This window comes from Bos taurus, chromosome 11, assembly GCF_002263795.3.
Source record: "Bos taurus isolate L1 Dominette 01449 registration number 42190680 breed Hereford chromosome 11, ARS-UCD2.0, whole genome shotgun sequence".
NCBI classification, from domain to species: domain Eukaryota; kingdom Metazoa; phylum Chordata; class Mammalia; order Artiodactyla; family Bovidae; genus Bos; species Bos taurus.
Window position 1 is genome coordinate 3,436,487 of NC_037338.1, and position 16,966 is coordinate 3,453,452.

General features: G+C 43.4%; 1 protein-coding gene across 12 annotated transcripts in view; it reads left to right on the forward strand.

The window, feature by feature from the left end:
- The window catches only part of VWA3B (von Willebrand factor A domain containing 3B), a 166,395-nt gene that overhangs the window by 42,567 nt on the left and 106,862 nt on the right, over nucleotides 1-16,966 (forward strand). For all 12 annotated transcript variants that reach the window (XM_059891646.1, XM_059891645.1, XM_059891640.1 and 9 more), the window contains one exon: nucleotides 4,387-4,512. In XM_059891646.1, the coding sequence (XP_059747629.1) occupies nucleotides 4,387-4,512 (126 nt within the window). The remainder of the gene's footprint in view (nucleotides 1-4,386; nucleotides 4,513-16,966) is intronic.

Sequence of the window (16,966 nt, forward strand, 5' to 3'; positions counted from 1 at the left end):
TGACAGTGTCCACTCACCATGTATACTAAGTGCTCAATGAATATTTGCCAACTGAATAGAATAACGGGGACTTCCCTGGTGTCCAGTAGTTAAGAGTCCACCTGCCAATGCAGGGGACACGGGTTCAATCCCTGGTCCAGGAAGATTCCATATGCCATGGAACAACTAAGCCCATGTGCCACAATTACTGAGCCTGTGCTCTGCACTGGAGAAGCTACTGCAATGAGAAGCCCGCACACTGCAACTAGAGAAAGCCTGCATGCAGCAACGAGGACCTAGCACAGTCAAAAATAATTTATTTAATTAATTAAATTTTATTTTATTTCATTTTTTACCCTCCCCTCCCCCCTAATTAAATCTTAAAAGATTAATGAATTGGACTCTGACAACTGGACTTTATGCTGCAGGTGAGACAAGGAAGTTTAACAGGGAGATGGTGTTTGGTGGCAGGTACTCTGTGGGCTCTTCCCCTGATAACATCAAAACATACCTGACCCGAGTCTCACTCATATGTTGAACTAGCCAGTCTGAAAAGTCTGTACCGGCTACAAATGACAAACAGCAGCTTGATGTGACCCCAGCTCCAACTGGTGTCAACATTCTGGGAGCCTTCAAGTTGTTGCCACAAGGCCTAGGGGGATGTCAGGGGTTGGTGAGGGGAGAGAGTCCTTTGGGTTGGAGGATCTTTTAGGTCACCTTGGTGTCTCTAAGACACAGACCCTGTTGCTGTGCATGGCAGGTCTCAGGATGGCTTATACCTTGATGGTCAGAATCCACTGTGGTTTCATCTCCTCTCTGGTTTGACCTGGAGAATTTCAAACTCACAGAGCTTTCTGAATACTGAAATTTCTTGTGTCTCATCCCCCACACTCTTCTATTTTCAGCGGGGCTGTCTCTTTGGCTGCAGCTGTTTTGATTTTCCAGCTAAGTTCCTTAGAAGTGACCCAGATAAAAATGATAGCCCTTTCTGACTGCCTGTAGGATAACTTGAAATAAAACCTCTACCTTCTGGGAACTTAGTGGGCTAAGACTCTGACGTCCCAGTGCAGGGGTCCTGGGTTCATTGACCCCTCGTCAGGGAACTAGATCCCACATGCTGCAACTAAGACCCAGCACAGCCAAATAAATAAATATTTTTTAAAAGTCATAAAAAAACCCCTCTACCTTCTAAGTTAAGCTTTTTATTGCCTGTGTTTTTTTCTTGTCTACTAGGTGGTTTTGTTTCATTCTGTTTGTTTTTAAAGCAAACCAAGTTAAAAGGGTGCTGCTGCTGCTAAGTCGCTTCAGTCGTGTCCGACTCTGTGTGACCCCATAGACGGCAGCCCACCAGGCTCCCCCGTCCCTGGGATTCTCCAGGCAAGAACACTGGAGTGGGCTGCCATTTCCTTCTCCAATGCATGGAAGTGAAAAGTGAAAGTGAAGTCGCTCAGTCGTGTCCGACTCTTAGCGACCCCATGGACTGCAGCCTACCAGTCTCCTCTGTCCATGGGATTTTCCAAACAAGAGTACTGGAGTGGGGTGCCATATAATTCTATTTGTTTATTTTATGTTATTGCACTGGCTTTTTTCTAGTTGTGGTGAGCAGGGACTACTCTTTAGTTGCCGTGCTCAGGCTTCTCATTTCAGTGGCTTGTCTTTGTTGCAGAGCACAGGGCTCTAGGGCTCATGGGCTTCAGTAGTTGTGGCACGTGGGCTCAGTGGTTGGTGCTCCCAGGCTCTGGAGCACAGAGTAGTTAAGGTGCACAGGCTTAGTTTCTCCCCAGCACGTGAAATCTTCCTGGATCAGGGATTGAACCGTGTCTTCCTCATTGGTGGGCGGATTCTTTATCTCTGAACCACCAGGGAGGCCCTAGGTGGGCCGTTTTGAGTTGTTTTGTTTCCCGATCCCCAGTGTTGGAATGTGTAGCTGCCTAATTTTAACGACTAAACCAGTGGAGTGATAGTTTAGTGGCTCCTTGGTCAGGGGAGCACATCCCAGCTCACTGCTGCCCCTTAAACACACTTTCCTGTCCTTGGATCAGTGAGTGGCCACTGTATTTCCTTGGAAGCTTTTCCTTTGATGCTGAAGGAGTGGTCCACTTCTTGACATATCATTGACAAGCCTGGGGAAAATGGAAAGCCTTGACTCATTTGAGACTTTTAATGAGAGAAGTCTGCTACTTAACACGTCTAGGCTGAAGCAAGCAGCTGGAAGTCAGTTTTGCTGTCACAGGGTCAGAAAGTCCTGTGGGCTCCAGGTTTGCAATTGGCAGCAGCCTGTGATATTTTTGGAGTTCCCAGCGTGGAGCTGGGCACTCATCACATTTCACTCCTGGGGCTGTTGATGGCTGCAGAGCACTGGTGGCTATCCATCTCTGTCAGGGATTGTCACTTGCTTCTTAATGAATATGGCTATTAATACTGTCTCACTCGCTCAATCTTTCAGGAGGGCAAAGCTCTGGTGTTCCTCAACTTCACCATGCCCTTCTGGACTACATTTTAAGACTCAGGAACGTTGACTCTGGTCTGCCCCGGTCTGTCCTGGTGGTTTAGGGTCAGTCCTTTGGGGGTGGATAAATCTCCTATGTCATCTCCTAGACCTAATGGTGGTCCCTCATTCTCTGTGATTGTGGATCTCGGGCATCTGTGGACTGTTAAATGGGATGCCATCAGAATCTGCTGGGGGAGGGGCTGCAGGGGCCTCTATAAACCAGTCATCCCTTTTCCAGGACAACTAGTCAGGGTGCTGAGTTGGTACAGTCACACCAACTTGGATTTGATACTCTGCTCTACCACTTTTGACCTTGGTATGAGCTGGGACAACTAGCTCTGCCTCCATTTACACAGCCGAGAAACAGAAACAGGAGTAGAATTTGCCTGCAGAGTTGTGGTGAAGAGAGATGAGAAAATGTTTAGAAAGCCCTAAGCACAATGCCAGGCACATAGCAGATACTCTGAAAAGGTATTTATCATTAGAGAATAGGGACTCAGCTTACTTAAGTAAAAGCATCAATGTTCTCTGAGCCAACTGCATACAGTCTGTGAAATAGATTTGTTGTGTACGTTTTTTTTGGGGGGGAGGGTAGACTGTTTTGAAATGGAATCTTTAAAACTAGAGAATACATCTGCTAAATTCTTATCTACACAACCTTTTAGAAGCATCCCAAAGCAGAGACTCCCCCGTAGCCCCCACGATGCCTTAAGTGGTGCCAGGTGGTGGCTGGGCCCACAGATGCCACTGAAAATGGGTGAGTGGCATCTGCTAAGTGTGGTTGCCTGTTGGAGTTGCCACTGACCTCGTATCCACAGCAGACAAGGTGGAGAGAACTGTAGGTAGAGAGAACTATAACTGTAAGAAATGCCCACATGCTCTTTATTTTTAAATATATTTTTTTAAATGTGGACCATTTTTAAAGTTTTTATTGAATTTGTTATAGTATTGCCTCTGTTTTACATTTTGCTGTTTTGATGCCAAGGCATGTGGGATCTTAACTCCCCAAAATCGAACCCACACCCACTGTATTGGAAGGTGAGGTCTAAACCACTGGACCACCGGGCAAGTCCCACCCACCTGCTCTTTGTGGCATCTTGCAAAACTACAGGATGATATTACCACCAGCATATTGATATTGATGCTGTCAATATGCCACCCCAGGTTCCCTCGTGTTGCACTTTTATAGTCATACCCCTCTCCCTCTTCCTCCTACACCATCCTTAACCTCTCAAACTACTCACATGTTAGAGCCAGGATCTTAGTGGAGGCAGACCTTCTGTCCCAGCCTTGGACCTCTTACCCATGGGATGAACTTTGGTTGACTCAATGATTGATTGCTACAACGATATAAATACCTATATTTAATTTAGCCATATCATTAAAAAAAAGACACACAGCCAGACCAAAACCTTAACTGAGACAGCAGAGTTCCAGAAAATAAGGCCAAAGAATTGTTAGCACATGAGGGAAAAATACCAAGTTGTGAAGGTGGTTTCAGAGGAGCAGAAAGTTTCAGCTTGGTCAAGAAAGGCGAGGGTATTACTTTCATAGACCGTTGAGTTTCCCCGCCCCGCAGTGATAACTCTGGCTTTCATTGGATGCTTTTTGAATATTTTTACTCTTTATTTTATTTGAGTGTTATCAATAAACTCATCTTAAAATATACTGGCTGCTACAAATATTTCCTTTATGAGGACTTACTGCATCCTAAAGTCTGCATTTATGATTTCTTGAGATGATAGCATTTTCTTAGGGATTTCACTTCTGAATCTCGGAAAGAATTAGTGGGAAAAATGGAATTTGATGTTCAGAAATATTCTAGAAACTTGGCCAGGCTGTGCCGGGCCTGCTCAGACCATCAGACGGTTCTGGAGCCTCCTGCAGTCACTTGCTCACAGGTGTTTCCCTTTCAGGAGCTGGGGTCAGAGAAGATGTATTTCTCATCTGGAGGGAGATGGAGGAAGCTGGCAGCATATTGGCCCAGATCCAGAGGCTGGTGGCCGAGACTCCCAAGACCAGCGTGGCCACAACAGACCATGGTGGGTGCTGTTGACAGGCATGAGTGTGAACGAGTCAATACTGAGTTGTACTGCCACTGATCAGGGATTGGAACTGTTTCCATGTTCCTTACCAAGGAGAGCTCCTTAGTCTGGCTGGTAGGAGCTTCTGAGGGGACTCTCCAGAGCTCTGTTGTGTGTGTGTCTGTGTATGCATGCACATGTGTGTGTCTGTGTATGCATGCACATGTGTGTGTCTGCTGCTGCTAAGTCACTTCAGTCGTGTCCGACTCTGTGCGACCCCATAGACGTCAGCCCACCAGGCTCCCCTGTCCCTGGGATTCTCCAGGCAAGAACACTGGAGTGGGTTGCCATTTCCTTCTCCAATGCATGAAAGTGAAAAAGTGAAAGTGAAGTCGCTCAGTCGTGCCCGACTCTTGGTGACCCCATGGACTGCAGCCTACCTGGCTCCTCCATCCATGGGATTTTCCAGGCAAGAGCACTGGAGTGGGGTGCCATTGCCTTCTCCGTGTATGTGTCTATTGGTTGTCAAAGCAAAACCAGAGATGGACAGTCAAATGGTTAAAAAAAACAAGGTTCTATTCAGGGACTATTGCAAGAAGGGAAAAGAGACCTCAGTATGGAAGTGGAATCAGTTATTAATAAACATGAACAAGTGGGTGCACCCAAGGAGCAGGGTGGAGGGCTGCTGGATGGAAGATTACTGAGAAGAAACATCAGGGATCAAAGAGGGTTTCTGGCTAAACCTATATGACAGAATTCTTGCTGAAAGTAGGTTGAGGTGATCAGACATCACCTGGGGACAGTTGGGTATGAGGAATTTTTCTCAGATGTGGAGAGTGAGGGATCCTGGATAAACTATCTTAGCAGGATTTTTGCTAAAATTGGGCGATGCAAAGGCAAACATAGAAGACCATGGGCCAAGAGCCAGCTGGAGAGAGGATTCAGAGGAGCCTGAGTTTGGAGTGAAAAATATGGTTGTAAATACCAGTTCCATCATTAGATTAACCTGACTGTCTCTTTGAGCCTTTGGTTATTTGTCTGTTAAATAATTATAATACTGGTCTTGAGAGATTCTTGTAAAAATTAAGATAAATAATGCATGCTTTGCACCAAGGAGGTTCTTGGTAACTGTTAGCTCAATCTTTTCTCTTTCACAATTAGGGCAATGAGTATACTGATTCTCATCCCTGAGTTCTTGAGTTAGTAAAGGATTTTCCTCTGTAGTCACTAGTTTCATTTAGGGCACAGCTAGTAATGATAGTAGTTAGTACATACCTTAAATGTTAGGCACTGTTCTGAGTTCTTCATAGGTATTAGCTCATTTCATCGTTGCTACAATCTTATGAGATAGATGCTGCTATTATCTTCATTTAAGGCTAAATAACTTGCCCAAGGCCACGCTAGAACTAACGAAGCCGAGATTCAAAACCGAGTTCCTCATTAAGAATACTGATGTCCTCCTCTAGGAGGAGAGGAAAACATAGGCAAAACACTCTCCGACATACATCACAGCAGGATCCTCTATGACCCACCTCCCAGAATATTGGAAATAAAAGCAAAAATAAACAAATGGTACCTAATTAAACTTAAAAGCTTCTGCACAACAAAGGAAACTATTAGCAAGGTGAAAAGACAGCCTTCAGAATGGGAGAAAATAATAGCAAATGAAGCAACTGACAAACAACTAATCTCAAAAATATACAAGTAACTCCTACAGCTCAACTCCAGAAAAATAAATGAACCAATCAAAAAATGGGCCAAAGAACTAAATAGACATTTCTGCAAAGAAGACATACAGATGGCTAACAAATACATAGAAGATGCTCAACATCACTCATTATCAGAGAGATGCAAATCAAAACCACTATGAGGTACCATTTCACGCCAGTCAGAATGGCTGCGATCCAAAAGTCTACAAGCAATAAATGCTGGAGAGGGTGTGGAGAAAAGGGAACCCTCTTACACTGTTGGTGGGAATGCAAACTAGTACAGCCACTATGGAGAACAGTGTGGAGATTCCTTAAAAAACTGGAAATAGAACTGCCTTATGATCCAGCAATCCCACTGCTGGGCATACACACTGAGGAAACCAGAAGGGAAAGAGACACATGTACCCCAATGTTCATCGCAGCACTGTTTATAATAGCCAGGACATGGAAGCAACCTAGATGCCCATCAGCAGATGAATGGATAAGAAAGCTGTGGTACATATACACAATAGAGTATTACTCAGCCATTAAAAAGAATACATTTGAATCAGTTCTAATGAGATGGATGAAGCTGGAACCTATTATATAGAGTGAAGTAAGCCAGAAAGAAAAACACCAATACAGTATACTAAGGCATATATATGGAATTTAGAAAGATGGTAACAATAACCCTGTGTACGAGACAGCAAAAGAGACACTGATGTATAGATCAGTCTTATGGACTCTGTGGGAGAGGGAGAGGGTGGGGAGATTTGAGAGAATGGCATTGAAACATGTATAATATCATGTATGAAACGAATCGCCAGTCCAGGTTCGATGCACGATATTGGATGCTTGGGGCTGGTGCACTGGGACGACCCAGAGGGAGGGTATGGGGAGGGAGGAGTGAGGAGGGTTCAGGATGGGGAACACAGGTATACCTGTGGCGGATTCATTTCAATATTTGGCAAAACTAATACAATATTGTAAGGTTTAAAAATAAAATAAAATTAAAAAAAAAAAAGAATACTGATGTCTGGCTCCAAACACAGACATTCTGATTTAATCCATAAAGGATGAAGTCTGGACACTGGGAGTTTTTTTTTTTTCTCTCTCAGTCTAGACATTGGGAGTTTTGAGAGCTCCCCAGGCAATGCTAATGTGCAAAAAAACTGGGAACCTCAGCCATGCTGTATTGCTCCTGGTGCCCTGCCTGTGTTACAGAGGCATCTGTAAGGGCAGACAGCAAGGAGGCCAGGCTGGCTAGGGGAGAAATGGGGAAGAGGACATGAGAAGAGGGAGGAAGGGGTGAAAGGCAGAAGTGAGCTTGCCCAGTATCACTTGATAAAATCCTGGCAACACTGACTTTTCCCCATGAGTGGGTGTCCTGACTTGGGTCTGGGGTGGCAGCAGCGGCAGTTGCTTTGCAAGGACCAGCTCTCTGAGCTTTCCAAGAAGGGACCCAATCAGGCTAGTCCAGAGGGACTGCTCACTTGTAGGGACACCTCTCCCTCCCCCAAAGGTGATCTTAGAGTCAAATACTCAGAGAGTCCTCTGTCATCCTGAGAGAAGAATGAAAATGAAGCAGGGGACCTGGAATACCCCAACATCCATGTCAGGCAAAGAGAGTGGTGATCCTGCTACTAAGGTGTTTGTTTTGGGGAGCACGATGGACTGAATTGTGTCTCCTTCAAATTCAGATGTTGAAGCTGTAACCCCAATGTGTCTGTACTTGGAAATAGGGCCTTCAAGGAGGAAATGAAAGGTAAATGAGATCGTAAGGGTGAGGCTCTAATCTAAGAGAACTGGTGTCCAAATAAGAAGAGGAAGAGACACAAGAGACCTCTCTCACTTCACACATCACATAAAGGAAAAGCTACATGAAGACACAGCCGGAAGATTGCCATCCACAAGCCAGGAAGAGCTGCTTCACCAAAAACCAAACCTGTAGGCACCTTGATCTTGGACTTCCAGCCTCCAGAAATGTGAGAAAATAAATTTCTATTTAAGTCACCTAGTCTGAAGCATTTTATGGCATCTTGAGCAAACTAATACAGGGAATAGTTAAACTTGGGGTACTCTCGAGGGTAACAAGGTGTTTAGATATTATTTCTAAAGGAAACAGAAGGGTTGTTGGCCTCTGTAATCTTTAGAGGGATAAGTTGTCATCCCTTTGTTTCAATCTAATACACATGAACACATACCCAGAATTAAAACCAAAATGACTTCAAGCATAAATTTTCAAGATGCTTTTAGTGTACCATTTCTATTTAAAAAGGAAAATTTGGATACCCAAATTTCCACTGTTGGATACCCATAGAAGCTTTTGTAACCTTGCTTTGGCCGCAGAGACTGACTTGCTCCTGTTGCCATCCACAGCCCAGTGTTATTGAGGCAAATGCTGTGTCAGCCGAGACCTTGTGTCTGCTTCATGTGAAGGTAGTGGCCTTTCCCATGTTTAGTTGCCAGGGCCTGTGGGCCTGAGGAGACAGGTAGTCATCTGGAGAGGGGAAGGGTCAGAATGGAGGAGATCCGGTGGGCTGTCATTACAAGAGGAACCTTCATGTATATTAGACCAAATCTCCCTTCCTGAACATGGCAGCCCCTCACCTGCCGCCCAGGCTAGGTGCACTGGTTCAGGGACCAGCTGGCACCTATAACCATAGGATCAGAAAGGCAGTTTCTGGCAGAGATGACTCATCAGCCTGATGCCTGGAGTGAGAAGATAGTGAGGCCACACACACTCTGGCTGTTGGTAATTTTGACCTCTTTTTAATTACCAAGAGTAGTACATGAGAATTCCCTAAGGGAAACAAAAAACTGACCAAAACACACAAAGCATTGGTTTTTAAAGACACTGGATACCTAGTATCAAAGGCCAGACATCCCTGAGAGATACAGGAAAATCCAAGGTAAACTCTGATTGTCTCAGCTTAATGCTTTGCCATGGTGTAAGAAGAAGGAGCACAGCAAACTTCCAAGTTTGGGAGGTAGAGCTAAGGATCCAGGAAGATCAAGATATCTAGCTTTCATAAGACAAAGAAATAGAGAGAGAACTCTGGAAATCTGCCAAGAGTCCCTCTAGTGATTTCTGATTATCTTAATTATTCTGTGAGGAAATTACCCAAGGCTGGGAAAGATCCACTGGAAAGAATTAGAAAGAAAAGGTTTAGAGCTCATGCAGGGTGAAGAAGAATGCCTATTTTCACCAGCCCATTTGGAAAAATTTATGCCATAGAGCACTGGGTGGACTGCTTGGGAGGTCTTACCTCAGTCATGGGGAATGGCTGGCCTTAAACAGCTCTGAGCCCTCCTGAGGAAGCATCAAAGCAAGACATGAAAGGAGAGAATTCTTTATGTATAACTTAACTGCGTCTCAGAACAAAGCTCAAGAAGATTTATAAGAATATAAAAGCATCCAGTATCCAACTAGGTAAAACTCACAATGACTGGCATCTGATCAAAGATTACTAGGCATGAAAAGAAGGCTATGTCCCTTGCTAATCAATCAACATTGACACAGATGTTAGAATTGACAGAAGACAGTAATTATAACTGTATTCCTATATTCAAAAAGTTAAATAGAGCTGAAGGATTTCACAAATGGTGTCTTGAAGCTTTCCAGAACCTCTCCAAGGATGGAAAAGGACTCTACCTGACAGAAATGGAGTGGATGAACCTGGTGATGTACAACTGAAGCCAGGAGAAGAACAGGCACCAGAGCCCAGGATGAGAATCTGGCTCTTGTTCCATTGGGCTGTGCTGCCCCCCTGGGTGATATACATCAAAGCCTGCCCTGCCTAGATGCAGTCAAAGCTGCCTTCAAGGAGCCTGGGCCGGGTCCTCAGCTGGGTCAAGCTTTTTTTAAAAAAAAAAAAAAGTTAAATAGAGGCAGGGAAGTATTTTTTTAAAAAATACATGCTGAACTTTTACAGATGAAAACTTTTAGGCAAGAAAATATCTTAGGTTGAAAACATGGGGAACAAAATCAATGGCAGATTAGACACTGCAGGAAAGAAGATGGGTGATCTTGAAGACATAGCAAGAGAAACTATTCAAAATGAGACACACAGAGAAAAATAACAAAAACAAAGAACAAACAGAAGAGCATCAATGAATGTAGATGGAATTCCTGAGGAGAGGGGAGGAGGCGGAACAGAAAAGTATTTGGAGAAATAAAGATTGAAAAATTTCCAAATTTGATGAAAGTTATAACTTAGAGATCCAAAGAATTCAGGGAATGTCAAGTACAAGAAAATGAGGGAAACTGTACCAAAGAACATCACAATCAATTTGCTTAAAACCACTGATAAGGAGAAAATCTTGGGACTTCCCTGGTGGTCCAGTGGTTAAGATTTCATCTCCCAGTGCAGGAAACACAGGTTCCATCCTTGGTAAGATCCTACAAACCTCTTGGCCAAAAATCAGAACATGTATTGCAAAAAAATTCAATAAAGACTTTAAAAATGGTCCACAAAAAAAAAAAAAAAAAAGAGAGAGTTTTTAAAGCAAACAGAGGAAAAAAAGACATTTTCTGTAGAAAGGAACAGAGATAAGCACAATAGTAGATTTCTCATTGCAAGTGACAAGACAGTGGAGTAACATCTTATTTTTTTCATTCAATACCCTAAACTGTCAATCTAGAATTCTGTGTTTTGCGAAGATACTTTTTCAAAAACAAAGGCTAAAAAAAAAAAAAAACAAAGGCAAAATAAAGATATTTTTTATCTTTACCTACAGCAGAAAAGAATTAATTATCAGCGCATCTGCATTGTGAGGAAATCCTTCAGGCAGGAGGAGAATGATGCTTTTATGTGGGAAGAAATGAATGGAAGTATGGTTCTACACAAAGGAATAAAAAGCTGGAAATAACTGTGGATAAATAGATGATGTTTTGCTATTTAGATATCTTTAGAAAGCAATTTCTGTTTAAGCAAAAGTAATAATGGTGTGCTGTGAGGTCTGTGTGTGCGTGCTGTGTCACTTCAGTCATGTCCAGCTCTACTACCCTACGGACAGTAGCCCGCCAGGCTCCTCAGTCCATGGGATTCTCTGGGCAGGAATACTGGAGTGGGTTGCCATTCCCTTCTCCAGGGGATCTTCCCGACCCAGGGATCAAACCCGTGTCTCTTATGCCTCCTGCATTGGCAGGTGGGTTCTTTACCACTAGTACCGCTAGGAAGTCCCTGTGAGGTCTATATGATATATATAAAAGTTAAATGTTTGACAGTAGTAGCATAAAAGACAGGAGGGGAATCACAGCATTATTCATAAGTTTCAAAGATGAACAACCCAAATGTCCACCAACAGATGATGGGACAAAAAAAATGTGGTCTGTATGTGCAATGGAATATTATTCAGCTTGAAGAAGGAAACTCTGACACATGCGACAGCATAGATAAACCTTGAAAACATTATGCTAAGTGAAATAAGCAGACACAAAACAAGATTACCATGGGCTGGGGGAGTAGGGAATGGAGAGAGTCATTTAATAGGTACAGAGTTCCTTTCTGGGATACTGAAAAAGTTTTGGAGTTGGATAGTGATCCAATAATGTGAATGTGCTTAATGCCACTAAATTGTTCATCTAAAAATGGTTAAAATGATAAATTTCATATTATGTATATTTTACCACAATTATTAAAAAAAAAATCCCACTGCGTTGCCAAAAAGAAATTCAGAAGGGGAGAAAAGGAAATATGCTATTGTAAGGTTCTTTAAAAAAAAAATTTTTTTTTTTTAAATTTATTTTACTGTGTCAAGTCCTACTTGTGATGTGAGGGATTTTTCTCTCTAGTTGTGGCTCATGGGCCTACTTGCCCCAAGGCACATGGGATCTTAGATCTTCGATCTTAGGGATCGAATCTGTGTCCTCTGGAGTGCAAGGTGGATTCTTAACCACTGGACCACCAGGGAAGTCTCTGTTATACAGTTCTTATAGCATATGGGGGGTAGTATAATATCCATTGAAATTATCCATCCAGATATCCACTGGGCTTCCCTGGTGGCTCAGACGGTAAAAATTCTGGCTGAAATGCGGGAGACCTGGGTTCTATCCCTGGATTGGAAGGATCCCTTGGAGGAGGGAATGGCTACCCACTCCAGTATTCTTGCCTGGAGAGGACAGAGGAACCTGGCTGGCTACAGTCCATAGGGTTGCAAAGAGTTGGACATGACTGAGCGACTAACACACACACATGTTGAAGATGTGTACTCTAAATAAGGGCTTCCCTGATAGCTCAATTGGTAAATAATCCACCTGCAATTCAGGAGACCCCAGTTTGATCCCTGGGTTTGGAAGATCCCCTGGAGAAGGGAAAGGCTACCCACTCCAGTATTCTGGCCTGGAGAATTACAGGCCTTTTGGCCTGGAGGGTCACAAAGAGGTGGAGGCGACTTTCACTTTCACTTTTCACTATAAATAAATTACCCACTGAATAACAAAACAAGCCAACAAACAAGATAACTAGAAATTGAAAATACTCAATCCAAAAGCTGTCTTGGGATTTCCCTGGTGTGGATGAGAATCTGCCTGCCAATGCAGGGGACACGGGTTCAATCCTCGGTCTGGGAAGATTCCACATTCTGTGGGCAACCAAGTCTCCTTGCACCACAACTGCTGAGCTCATGTGACACAAGTATTGAAGCCCACACGTCCTAGAGTCCGTGCTCTGCAACAAGGGAAGCCAGCACTACGAGAAGCCTGTGCCCCGTAACGAAGAGTAGCCCCTGCTCACCACAGCTCGAGAAAGCCTGCACACAGCAACAAAGGCCCAACGCAACTAAATAAATAAATAGATAATAATTTTTTTTAAAGTGCTATCTGGAAAAAACAAAGAACAAAGGACAGATGGTGCCAATAGACAACAAATACCAAAGTGATTGACATAAACCTAAGCATACATATGTCAGAACTTAATGTGTATAGTTTATTGTTATCAATGATGAATATACCTTAACACAGCTATTCATAAATAAAGTAAAAGAGGAGATGTGGAGGACTTCCCTGGAGGTCCAGTGGTTAAAACTTAGAGCTTCGGGCATGGGTTCAATCCCACATGCTGTGTGGTGTGGCAAAAAATTAAAAAAAAATTTTTTTTTAAGAATATGCATCATTCCTGAGGTGCTAAACTGTTTCAAGACTTGTTGTTGGCACATCTGAGCATTCTATGTGTGTGTATGCCAGTTACGGCAATCGAACAAGATTATGACTTTTCTCACAAAACGTTCAAGACTTCAGCTCAAAAAATTTCAGGAAGTCCTTATTTGGAATAACCTTCACAGCCATTTTAAGACTTACTAGAGATGATTAATCATGTTGTGTAGTCATGCCAAGATTGGACTCTGAATGCTTGGTTCAAAATACCAAACTCAGTGTCAAAGGACGAGGAAAAGCTGAAAGGTTCAGTCAGGCTCTGTGGGCAGGCTAAGTAGGACAGGGAGGCCAGGTAAGTTAATCTTGTGACATATATGTGATCTAGCATGTGATTCTCCTGCCCATGGATGAGGGAGAATCTTTAAGAGATTGGTCATGGGGAGTGGTAAAGCCGAGTAATCAGGATGTGCTGTGAGGTCACATCTCCATCATAAATGAAGGTATTATACTCAGCTCCATAGGTGAGAATTTATGTAGCATTTTTAATTAAGATAACCACAGGGGAATCGGAAGGCCCTCTTAGTAAGTGACTCTAATGAACAGATGACTCCCTCTCCTCTCCCTTCCCTGGGATATGAGGCTCAGGTGTTGGTGGTGTAATTAGCACTGAAAGTGAAAAGACTTCCCCCTTTCTCTCCTTTCTTCAGCTTTGGAGTACCTGGGCTCTTTGTTTTTGCCTGCTTGACTGCCCCTTCTTTCTTTGATAAGGTTCAAGTTATTGGGGGTCTTCCTCCCAACCTCCATTTAGAGGGTAATTGGGAGCCTGAATCATGCCCCCAGGCTGACTGCAGTGCCTGGTCCTGGGTGGAACTACCAGTCAAAACTTAGTCTCTGGCTCTATAAAATCCCTTCTTAGAATTGGATTGATGTGTTTTTAGGAAGTTCTTTTCTGATCAGCTTGAATTTATCATTGATAAAGGACTCCTGTCTTTTTAAAAGAAGACAACCCAAAACAGAGCAGAGCCTGTGATAGGGTGTATGTTGCTTTGGAAATAACTGAATGAAGTTTATTTCCTACTGTACCTACTGATCATAAAGGAGGGAAGAGAATAAAGAAGGAGTAAAGAGACAAAGTCTTAGACTGTAATCAACAATAACTGAAGAAAGACATTCAAAGGGTTTCTCCAGCCCAGCATTTCTAGAAAAAATCACTTTCATTCACTTCATGGCATATAGATGGGGAATCAATGGGAACAGTCAAAGACTATTTTCCTGGGCTCCAAAATCACTGAGGACAGTGACTGCAGCCATGAAATTAAAAGATGCTTGCTTCTTGGAAGAAAAGCTGTGACAAAACTAGACAACATATTAAAAATCAGAGACATTACTCTGCCGACAAAGGTTTGTCAAAGTATGGTTTTTCCAGTAGTGATGTATGGATGTGAGAGCTGAATCATAAAGAAGGCTGAGTGACAAGGAATTGATGCTTTTGATCTGTGGTATTGGAGAAGACTCTTGAGAGTCCCTTGGACTGCAAGGAGATCCAACCAGTTCATCCTAAAGGAAATCAGTCCTGAATATTCATTGGAAGGACTGATACTGAAGCTGAAACGTGAATACTTTGGTCATCTGATGTGAAGAGCCAACTCATTGGAAAAGACCCTGATGCTGGGAAAAATTGGAGGGAGGAGAAGGGGATGACGGAGGATGAGATCGTTGGATGGCATCATCGACTCAATGGACATGAGTTTGAGCAAGCTCCAGGAGATGGTGAAGGACAGGGAAGCCTGGCATGCTGTAGTCCGTGGGTCACAAAGAGTTGGACATGACTGAGTGACTGAACAACAACAAAAGGACTTCTCCAAGGAACTTGACCCTAGTCACCAAAATGGCTCCAGTCTCTTTAGGCTATTTCCGTGTGATGCAGGAGAACCTCAGGATCTTCCCAAAGCTCTGGGAAAATTCTGATTTCAGCTCTCTGTTCGGGGTGAAAAGACACTTTATGAACCATATAGAAACCAACTACTGGCATTGGGGATGGTGCCCAAAGGGGCTTTTGATGCCAGATTGGATTAAAGTTCAAAAGCCAAAATCAAGCTTCTTTGAGAAGTTCCAGCCCCAGTAGGTTTCAGAGTTAATTTTCTAAAAGTTGTTCTATTAGAATTTGAGGACAAGTATAACATGAATGGACAGAGCCTTCATGTATTATTGAAAAATAATTGACTCTCAAGTGTTTTATTTCTTCATATAGTATTCTAATTATATATCTCCTTAGATATAGTAGTGGATAACTATGGGTAATATTTTTATTTCCCCAACATTGAATGCTACTTTTTAATTAAAAGTATAATTTAAGTCTGGTAGAAGCATAAATGATGGGATGACCAAATCTTAATTTAGAAAGCTCTCTTCCTCTTACCTTAGTGCTTGGCTAATCACCTAGGGAACTTTGAAAATCTCAATGTCCAGATCAGTTAAAACAGAATCTAATGCATGGTGTGTGTGGGGGCAGGCATCAGAGAATTCCAGTGTGCAGAGTTGAGAACGGCTGATCCAAGTGAGTAACTGTAGGGCTACTACTACTACTAAGTCACTTAAATCATGTCCGACTCTATGCGACCCCATGGACTGCAGCCTACCAGGCTTCTCCGTCCATGGGATTCTCCAGGCAAGAACACTGGAGTGGGTTGCCATTTCCTTCTCCAAAACTGTAGGGCTAGTGGACCTAATATGTGGTAGTGCCTGTTTTAAAACCACCTCTCTGCCTAGCACCTTCTCCCAGTCCTCCCTAGGTCCCACTAGGGGTAAAAGCTCAGGGTCCTCTCTGCCTTCCATCCAAGGGCATGTAGAGAAACGTTATCAGCCCCTCTCTGGAATAAGAAAGCCCTCATTTGTAGCATCCACTGATTTTCACATTTGTAAATGCTTCCAGCTTGTTCAGTTTCATCATGTGCCACCACTGAGCATGGAGTCTGGAAGAAAGGGGTACAGTTAGCTCTCAGGGGCCAGCTTAAGACACCCATGCCTCCTCTATGCCCACCCGCAGATACCCAACTTTCCTTAGGTGGTGGTAGGGTTTCTGAGCACATTGTAAGTACTTTGCTGTTAGTATGATAAACTGGCTACCCAGGTGTTCTGCTCAGGAAGCATAACATCTCCTCACATTTACAGAGTACAGGTAAGCTTTGGAAAACAGCAAGGGAATGTGCCCAAGGCTAAGGATATTCGGGCAATTGACCTTCTTGCTAGACTTGATCCTATGAGCCTAAGGTGAGTCACAGACACAGCTTCAGGCACCTGAGCTGACAGGAGGTTCCTGAGCCCATAGCGTTGAGATCCAGGCTCTGAATCCGGGAGAAATCCACCATATTAACACAGGAGCTCCTGCCCCTCCTTCTCCTCCTTCTTCATTACAACACACTTTCACATAACTTTTCATATTGAATAACTTCAACCTGCTTAGAAAGGCCAAGCAGATGCCATCTGCAGGTGAAGAATTCTGTTGAAGCTCAGAGAGTTTAAGTGGAGTGACTCACCCAAGTTTGGGCAACTTTCCCAAGCTAGTAAGTAATGGAGTCAGGACTTGAACCCAGAGCTCTGACCCCAAGTCTGATGCTCTGCTGACACCTTGCCTTGTCTGTCAGCCACCTCCGCCCACACATGGGTCCAGGCAACTTAAGTAATGTAG